Source organism: Marmota marmota, unplaced genomic scaffold (assembly GCF_001458135.2).
Source record: "Marmota marmota marmota unplaced genomic scaffold, marMar, whole genome shotgun sequence".
Classification (NCBI taxonomy): Eukaryota; Metazoa; Chordata; class Mammalia; order Rodentia; family Sciuridae; genus Marmota; species Marmota marmota.
The window spans coordinates 23,828,848-23,838,857 of NW_025999900.1; the positions used below are offsets into that span (position 1 = coordinate 23,828,848).

The 10,010-nt window shown below is 34.8% G+C and overlaps 1 protein-coding gene across 1 annotated transcript in view; it reads left to right on the top strand.

Moving 5' to 3' along the window:
• Positions 1 to 10,010, top strand: part of Ralgapa1 (Ral GTPase activating protein catalytic subunit alpha 1) — a 234,592-nt gene that overhangs the window by 60,163 nt on the left and 164,419 nt on the right. Inside the window, exons 11-12 of the mRNA XM_048798440.1 lie at positions 4,545 to 4,742; positions 8,246 to 8,383. Coding sequence (XP_048654397.1) covers positions 4,545 to 4,742; positions 8,246 to 8,383 — 336 coding nt within the window. The remainder of the gene's footprint in view (positions 1 to 4,544; positions 4,743 to 8,245; positions 8,384 to 10,010) is intronic.

The window sequence follows — 10,010 nt, forward strand, 5'->3', positions numbered from 1 at the left end:
CTACCAGGAGACCAACTGTTTCTGTCGCCGCTGGTATTGATGAAGTTCTCTCATCCGCTGCTTTCTGATGACATCAGATCTCTGCCATATTGGTATCCTATGCGAATGGCAGCCCTTTGTTCCCTTTGCCGGGTGACCAAAGCAACGGGTGAGTCCTTACCGGCCCTCACAGGCCCTGTCTCTGTCCTGTTGCCACTGCCCACCAAGGCTCGGTTGGTATTTACGTCCACAGTACTCAGCAGGACCCGGACCGAGAAGTAGTTTCCGCGGGCTCCTTAGCCCTGGGCCAGAGCAGTTCCAGGAGCCGGAACTCAGCCGCTCCGTGCTCGGTGTATGCTCCATTAAGAGCAGGCTCCAAGAAGCAGTCTCCGCGGGTCATCTAGCACTGAGCCTGAGTAATCTGTCTGCAAGCCGCAGGCGAATGGCAGCCTGGAATTACCTGTTCTATGACTGAATGGGCTGTGGTCAGTCGAAAACATGGATGGTGACGTCACCTCTCCAAGATCGTGGCTGCTGGCCTCCTCTGTGATCTGACCGGTGTGGAGAACCGAATTGGTCTGCTTCCTTCCCCCGTCTCGAACCCAGAATTCAGCACTGAGTACGGTGCTTGCACGACTGGCAGAAACTGCAGTGCTGTATCCCTGCGTCGCTATCTCTTCGTTTCCCAGCACGCGCTGCAGACTCTAGCCGCGGGGCGATTTGCTGAATAAGCAGTGTTACCCACCGTGCGACAAATCTCTCGAGTTTGAGTCCCCGCAGCCGATCCTCGTGCGATGGAAATCCTTCCTCCAGGTTCCGGAGCACCCCACTATTGCTGGAAATTCCTAACAAGATAACCTTTAGCAGTCCTGACTCGTCATTCTCCCACACAGTGATGCGGCACATGGGGGCAATGCACTCCCCTCGCCGCCATCTTCCCATTCCGGATGTTCAGTTTTTCTAACATCATTTGTTGAAGAGACCATCCTTTCCCCATGTGTATTCTTGGCACCCTTTTTGATAATCAGTTGACTGTAGTTGTAGGGATTTGTTTCTAGGTTCCATAGTCTGTTTTAATGGTGTGTGTATCTCTTTTTTTATGCCAGTGCCATGCTGTTTTGATTACTGTAGCTTTGTAGTACATTTTTAAGTCAAGAAGTGCAAAATCCCTAGCATTGTCCTTCCTTTCTTCATTTTCTTTTCCTTTCTCTTCTCTTCTCTTCTCTTCTCTTCTCTTCTCCTCTTTTCTTTTCTTTTCCTTTCTCTTCTCCTCTCCTCTCCTTTCCTCTCCTCTATTCTTTTATTTTCTTTCCCTTTCCTCTCCCAGTATTGGGAATTGAACCCAAGACTTTATGCATGCTAAGTGGTCGTTCTTTCTTGTTCAAGTTTACTTTAGCTATTCAGGGTCCTTTGTTACTTGCCATAGAGAAATACGCTGCTAATATGTGGACTTGAATATCCTGGTTCTGTCACAGTTATTTCTCATTGTAAATTTATAAATTATCACTTTTATGTATTAGATTTTAGCTGTGGCTAACAACAATATTTCTTTCAGATCATGTGTGTCAGTAGCATATTTTAGAATCTGCAAGGATAAATAAGTTTTGGGTAATGATAACCTAAAGATAAGGAATATAACCTTTTTCACTTTGGAATGTAGTTTGAATGTATCAAATCACTTGGGAATATAGTTTGATAATTTAATAAACAATAAATGGTACTGGGAAAAATGAAATAATAAAAGCTGTAGAAATTGCTAATCATTTGAATTATTATACTTTATTTTTTGAGTTTTAGGTTCATAACAAAATTGAAAAATATAGAGAGTTTCTATAGGAATTTTGGACAATAAGTTAAATTTTTAAAAATAAGTTAAATTTTCAGAATTTAGAATAGAACTTCTTTGGAATTAAATTATTTTAATTTAAATCTTTAAGTAAGGGTGAGCTGTTGCTGCAACTATAATATAAATAGTGATCAAAATGACTGGATAACGAATCTGCTAGAATATGAGAGTGAGAATTTAGGAATGGATTTGTTCAGTTGAGGAAAGTATTAAATATTTCTAGGAAATCAATAATATTAAAAAATTAAAGGATTGCTAAACAACATTAAATATACTATTGAAATTGCCCATTAACTTTTTCATCATTATCTTGGATGTGATTTTTTTTGCAGGTTTGATTGAGAGAAAATAAACTCATCTTTACTAATTAATTATTAAATATACCTATTGGATAATTCTGTTGTATAAAGTGCCATGTTTTAGGTAAAAGGTCTTATGATTTTTAAAGTTAACATTAAATTAGTGGGTGGTGGTTCTAAAATGAAGAAGTAGAAGCAATTGTTTATTTTTTATTATTCTGATTTGTTATATATGACAGCAGAATTCACTACAAATCATATTACACATATAGAGCACAATTTTTCATATCTCTGGTTATATACAAACTATATTCACACCATTTGTATCTTTATACATGTACTTAATGTAATGATGTCCATCTCATTTCACCATCTTTTCTGTTCCCCATGCCCATTCTCTTCCCTTCCCACCCCTTTGCCCTGTCTAGAGTTCATCTAATTCTCCCATGCTCCCCTCCCAACCCCACTATGAATCAGCCTCCTTATATCAGAGAAAATATTCGGCATTTGGTTTTTAGGGATTGGCTAACTTCACTTAGCATTATATTCTCCAAGTCCATCCATTTATCTGAAAATGCCATGGTTTTATTCTCTTTTATTACTGAGTAATATTCCATTGCATATATATACCACAGTTTTCTTTATCGATTCATCTATTGAAGGGCATCTAAGTTGGTTCCACAGTTTAGCTACTGTGAATTGTGCTGCTATACACATTGATGTAGCTGTGTCCCCGTAGTATACTGTTTTTAAGTTATTTGGGTATAGACTGAGGAGTGGGATAGCTGGGTCAAATGATGGTTCCATTCCAAGTTTTCCAAGGAGACTTCATACTGCTTTCCATGTTGGCTGCACCACTTTGCAGTCCCACCAGAAGTGTACGAGTGTACCTTTTCCCCACATCCTCACCAACACTTATTGTTGTGTTCTCAAAGCAGCTATTCTGACTTGTGTGAGATGAAATCTTAGAGTAGTTTTGATTTGCATTGCTCTGATTGCTAGAGATGTTGAACATTTTTTTATATATTGATTGATTGATTGTATATCATCTTCTGAGAAGTGTCTGTTCAGTTCTTTGGCCCATTTATTGATTGGGTTATTTGTTTCTTTGGTATTTAGTTTTTTGAGTTCTTTATATACCCTGGAGATTAGTGCTCTATCTGATGTACAAGTGGTAAAAAGAAGCAATTTAATTGTGTTTTCATTTGTAAATAAAAAGTAAAATAGAAATGGTAACCATAACAGACATTTATAGTGAAAGGACTTTGAGAGTAAGATTGAGTATTTTTACTGTTTTATTTTGTATGTTGAGATTAATTATGTTTTACTGTAAAAATATAGTTTGCTATTTATTTATTTATTTGCAGTATTGGGTATTAAACCCAAGAATACTCTACCATTGAGCTGCATCCCTAGCCCTTTTTATTTTTTGAGACAGAGTCTCACTGAATTGCTGAGACTGGCCTTGAACTTGTGAACCTCCTGCCTCAGCCTCCCAAGTCTGAGATTACAGGCCTGTGCAACTGTGCCTGGCAAAATGTAGTATTTTTGTGACAAGGAAAATGTTTACTTTTTTTTTTTTAACAGTAATGACAACCCAGAAAATATCTAAAGCAAAGAGTAACTAAGACATTCCTTTCTAAGTATTTTGCCTTTTTATTTAATTATAGATCTTGATTATATGTAAAAATGAAATATAAGAGCTTTAATTTTTTTCTTTATATGCTTAGAAAAGCTAAGCTGCCTTGTTAAATGTGATTTTTTTTTTTTTAAATCTCTTTTTAGTACTAGGTATTGAACCTAGGGGCATTTTACCACTGAGCTACATCCCCAACCCTTTTAGAAATGTTTTTATTGAGACTTGTGTCTCACTAAGTTGCTTAGGGCCCTGCTAAATTGCTGAGGCTGGCCTCCAATTTGCAATCCTTCTCCCTTAGTCTCCTGAGTCGCACGGATTTCAGGCATGTGCCACCATAGTCAGCTTACATGTGGTTTTAAAAAACATTTTGTATTCTAATTTTTATTTTTAAATTAAAATCATTTTATCAAAATGTATTTTAGATATAATCTCAAACCAGTAATGATGTAAGTTACAAAAATGTGGTTTGTTATTAAAAGTTGTATTTATATTGAACCTTGTAAGAGCATGCTTTTAATGAAAGAAGAAATACTATGATTCTGAGATGGTATAAAGGAAGCCAATCTTTGTTCCTTTTACTTGAAATCAGTGGCTATCCACCATAAACATTTGTCTCTCGATGTATTTACAAATTATTTGGAGATAAAAGGCTTTTTGTGATAATGAATCAATGAACTTTTAAAAAAATTGTTTATATCTCACATCAGATAGAAATGTGTTAGTGATTTGTGGCAAGGGAAAAGATATCATTATGTCTATATCCTTTTTTTTTTTTCACTAGGCATTTTTATTACCAATTTGTGAAGCAGCAGCTATGAGAAAAGTGGTAAAAGTATATCAAGAATGGATCCAGCAAGAGGAAAAACCTTTGTTTATGCAAGAGCCTGAAGAAATTGCAATCCCTTCTTCAGCCATACCTTGCATTGAAAATGTGGTAGACCATGATATTTCAATGGAAGAAGGAGAAAAAAGAGAAGAGGTAAAATTACAAGATTTATGTATTTGAGTGTAAGTTTAATAGTTTCATGAAAGAATGATATGTTAACACATATACTTAAATGCGAAGGTAAAAATATCTTTTCGTATATTTTGTAGTGTAGATAATGAAACAGTTGTTATCTCAATACCCTATTGCAAAGTTCTGTGATGTCACAACCTTAAAAAGTTAATATTGAGGTTTTATTCTGATTCTTTTAAATCATTAACTAGATCAAATTTAGATGATGTTATATTTAGAACTATGGTACTGCATAAAAATGGATGTTATAGGTCATACTTTGTGGTATGATTACCAAACTACAATTCTCCCTCCCAGGGTTGTAGTGGCTAGCTTATTCTATGAATCGCTACCCAGCATAAACCAGTATGTTCTGAATTTTTCCCTAAACTCTTATGCTCTGATTAAAAAATATGAAACTTCCTGACTTGATAAAATATAGTGATCTGTGATAAGAAGATAGAATTTACTCACAGAGGGAGAACTAGAGAAAGGAATGTAGAGGTGACATTTGGGTCCCTGATTCAATTTATTCTTTAAAAGCCTAAGTGAATTCTTATCATTTGGTTGTTTACTCTTGTAGTAAGTCACAATATACAAGAAGCAGAAGCTGAGATGGAGTTAGAAAAACAAAAAGTTTATCTGTTTTGTCTGATTTTCATTTTCACCAAAAAATATCTTACTAAATCTGAATGGGAATAATTTTTTATTTACTTTGGTGATTAATTTAAATTTTACCTCACCAGTGAAATTTAATCAGTGTGTTATAGTATGAATAAATAGGCCAATTTTATGGGGATACATTGAATCTGTGGGTGTATACACATTTGTAGAATACTTTCTCCTACTTGTAAAAATGGGAATTTTTTTTTTTTCTTTTTTTACTGGGGATTGAGTCCAGGTTTACTTTACCACTGAGCTCTATCCCAAGGCCTTTTTATTTTTATTTTGAGACAGGTCTTGCTAAATTGCTGAGGCTGGCTTCAAATTTACAGTCCTCATGCCTCAATCTCCAAGGTTACAGGCATGCGCCTCTGTACCTAGCTTGGGAAAAATTTAACTAAGAAATATAATTAAGGCTGGGGGTTAGCTCAGTAGTAGAGAACATACTTAGCATGCATAAGGTTGTCTTAGGTTCAATCCCCAGCACTTCTCCCACAAAAAAGCATGAAAATTATAATTGAAGTATGTAAAATTAACAATATAAATTATGAAATGATATTCACAGTACTATTTGTTATATATCAAGGGAAAAAATATCAAATGTTAGTCTAAATATTTTCCCAACTTCTGTAGTCATACTATGCCTAGATGATTCCTTCTTCAGACATACCTTACATTGAAAATGTTGTAGACCATATTTCAATCTAAACCTGCATTCTTTACACAAGAATGAGAGTATAAACTATCTATGTATGCAATTTAAAAACAGTGGAAGGAATGAACAAAGAGAAGGATGGTGAGTTAACGATATAGGTGTGTTGAATAACTGTACTCTATTGGTTACTTAAATGGAACAACATTGTTATTAGAATAATGATTTTTCAAAATGCCAGCAACTCTTTGTAATGGTATGCACCTAACCCAAAAGATACTGATTTGCATTTCTGGTAAATTTTGTAACTATTAAAATCATTTCAAAATTTTGGTGTAATAATTATAATTGGAAATAGGTTATAGATTCAGATAATTACTCAGATAAATTCTCACAGTATGTGTGAGAAATTTGAAAGACATTTGAAATAAAAGATGTGTTTTTCTGTGTGTGTGTGGGAGGGGGCAGGTTACAGGACTATCATGGACCTTGTAGGATGTTTAGTATTCCCTGGTGCACCTCAAGGTATATATATTAAATCCCAGTGATGTATATTAGTTCTTGTGACAATAAAGCATCCTCATAAATTTCAAAGTGTCCTCTAAAGCGTGGTGTTGCCCACCTACAGAACCACTTTGGTAACACAAATGTGAAAAGACATCATTTTCACTTTCACATAACTTAATGTTTAGTAAGAACAGAAATATACAAGGTATTATAAAACAGTGTTACTGATATGATCTTAGACATGAAGGAGGAAAATACTTGTACTGTGCTTGGTAAAATCAAGGAATGTTTAATGGAGGAGGTAGGATAATATGGGAAAGGAGGTAGACAAATGGGAAAGGATCACGTGTTAAGAATAACATCTATAAATGTGTGAGAAACCTTGAAGATATTTTTATTTGGCTAGGTAAGAATAGGTGGAGAAAGTGATAGAAAAACATAGACAAGGATTAGATTCTGTTCACTAACTTGTATGCCCTGTTAATGGACTTTGATTATATTCTGGGCTCTGGAGAACTTTGAAGGATTATGAAAAGATCGTACAGACCCAGAGTAGAGAGTAGATTGGAGAGCAGTCTAGAGTCAAGAGAGATCAGTTAGAAAGTTTTAGCAAAGTTCAGAAGCGAGATGATAAGTAGCTGCAGTAGGACAATGGCAGCTGCAGTGGAACTATAAGAAAGAGGGTAGATATATTAGTTTCTTTTGTGGTCGAACCAGTTGTACTTTGATAATTAATTGGCTTAGAGAGATGAGTAATGGGCAGGTGTTCCAAGTTTATTTGTTTTACAGCCAGGGTAGTTGCCACTGGCACATGAATAGGAATTTTTATTTTTTTACTTTTATTATGTTTTAGATAGAAAATTTTAAAGCTGCAAGTTTGTTTGTGGTGGCTAAATGGGCTGGATGGGTTGGTAGGAATGGGAGGCTGCTCTGATAGAGCTGAATTTCAGTTACCACTTCAAATAATGGCAGAATAGTTTGTATCAGACTAAACCTCCTGCATATTACAATATAAGCTTAATAAAAATATTTTAAAAACTATTTGAAAATATTGGTGAGTTACCAAAAGTAGGAACAAAGTAGAGGGAAACTTTAAAAAGAAAACTAACACTGAGTGAAATTTCTGTTTGTATACTTTTTACCTGAAGGATTTCTAATCTATTAAGACTTGTAACAGCTAAAATGCAGGCAGAAAACTGCATTCTTAATGGTTAGAAGTATTAGTATTAGAATAATGGGAATTTACTACTCTTAAATAGGATACATAGAAATTATTTTCTATTTTTTAAAGTTGTTTGAATTCTGGTATTTAATTTAGAACAGAATTCATCTTTTACAGAGCTTTAAATACTACAATTCCATTTTCTAATGTGTGAGAGAATAGAAGGGGTTTATACATTACATAATTTAGAAAAATGTCTCTATATCTGAAATGATATTAATTCTAGATAGTCATTATGGGTGATTTTTTTTTTACTTTGTATTTTTGTCATTGAGATTCTTTATAGGGCATATAGATTGCCTTTGTAATCAAGATATAAACTGTTTTGACAGAAACTTGTTTCATAGTGTGATCTAATAATTTCATTTCCTTTTTTAGCTTACCTGACCCTTTTTAGCACTCTAATGATTGAAATGTTAAAAACTTGGTATTTTGCTTCAGGAAAATGGGACCAATATTGCTGAGCATGTTCGAAATTCCAGTTGGGCAAAAAATGGCTCCTACCAAGATACTCTTCATAATGCCACTGAAGAAGCCACAGAACAAAACATACAAGCTGGTACCCAGGCAGTTTTGCAGGTGGATTACTTTATTAGCTATGTTTTTAAAACAAAATAATCATTAAATAGTTCAAATATATATAGTTCAGGATTTCAGTATATAGTATGACTTCTAAAATGTAATAAATCCACCCCCACATTTATCAATTTTCATTATGTCATATTTTTTATTTTTCCTTTTTATTTTTTAATCACTTTATTTTTTAAATTGTTTATTTATTCTAATTTATTATATAGGACAGCAGAATGCATTTAAATTCATAGTACACATATAGAGCACGATTTTTCATGACTGGTTGTACACAAAATAGAGTCACACCATTCTTGTTTTTATACATGTACTTAGGGTAATGTCCATCTTATTCCACTTTCTTTCCTACCCTCCTGCCCCTTTCTTCCTCCTCCCTCTCCCTCCCCTTTCCTCCCCTTCTTCCCCCTCCCTCCCCTTTGCTCTATCTAAAGTTTCCTCCCATGCTTCCCCCAACCCCATCCTTATTATGGACCAGCATTCTCATATTAGAGAAACATTTGGCAAATGCCATGTTTTTTTCTCTTTTAATGCTAAGTAATGTTTCATTGTGTGTGTATATGTATATATATATATATCACAGTTTCTTTATCCATTCATCTGCTGAAGGGCATCTAGGTTGGTTCTACAATTTAGCTTTTGTGAATTTTGTTGCTATAAACTTTGATATGGCTATGTAACTCTAGTATTCTGAGTTTTTTTTGAGAATCACAGATTTATTAATTTGTCAAATTATTTGCCTGTGATGGCTGTATGAGCTTATAGAATTTAGCATTATTTTCCACTAATGTGAAGGGTCCATTTTCTTGCTAATTTTACAATCCAATGAGTCGTTTTGAAAATAATTTGAATTAATGTAATATAACCCAATTTGCATTTGCAACGGCAGAATTTTTTGCAATATGACTTCACTTATTGTTAATTTTTTATTTATATATGACAGCGGAATGCATTAAAATTCTTATTACATATATAGAGCACAATTTTTCATATCTCTGGTTGTATACGAAGTATATTCATACCAATTAGTGTCTTCATAGTTTGGATAGTAATGCCCATCACATCCCACCATCATTTCTAACCCCATGCCTCCTCCCTTCCCCTCCCACCCCTCTGCCCTATGTTCATTATCGATAGCAATTAGAGAAATGCAAATCAAAACTACTCTAAGATTTCATCTCTCACAAGTCAGAATAGCAGCTATTATGAAGACAAACAATAAGTGTTGGCGAGGATGTAGGGAAAAGGTACACTCATACACTGCTGGTGGGACTGCAAAGTGGTGCAGCCAACATGGAAAGCAGTATGGAGATTCCTTGGAAAATTGGAAGGGAACCACACTTTGACCCAGCTATCCCTCTCCTCGGTCTATACCCAAAGGACTTAAAAACAGCATACTATAGGGACACAGCCACATCAATATTTATAGCAGCACAATTTACAATAGCTAAACTGTGGGACCAACCTAGATGCCCTTCAGTAGATGAATGGATAAAAAAAATGTGGCATATATACACAATGGAATATTACTCAGTAATAAAAGAGAATAAAATCATGGCATTTACAGATAAATGGATGGTGTTAGGGTAGACAATTCTTTTTTTTTTTTTTTTTATTG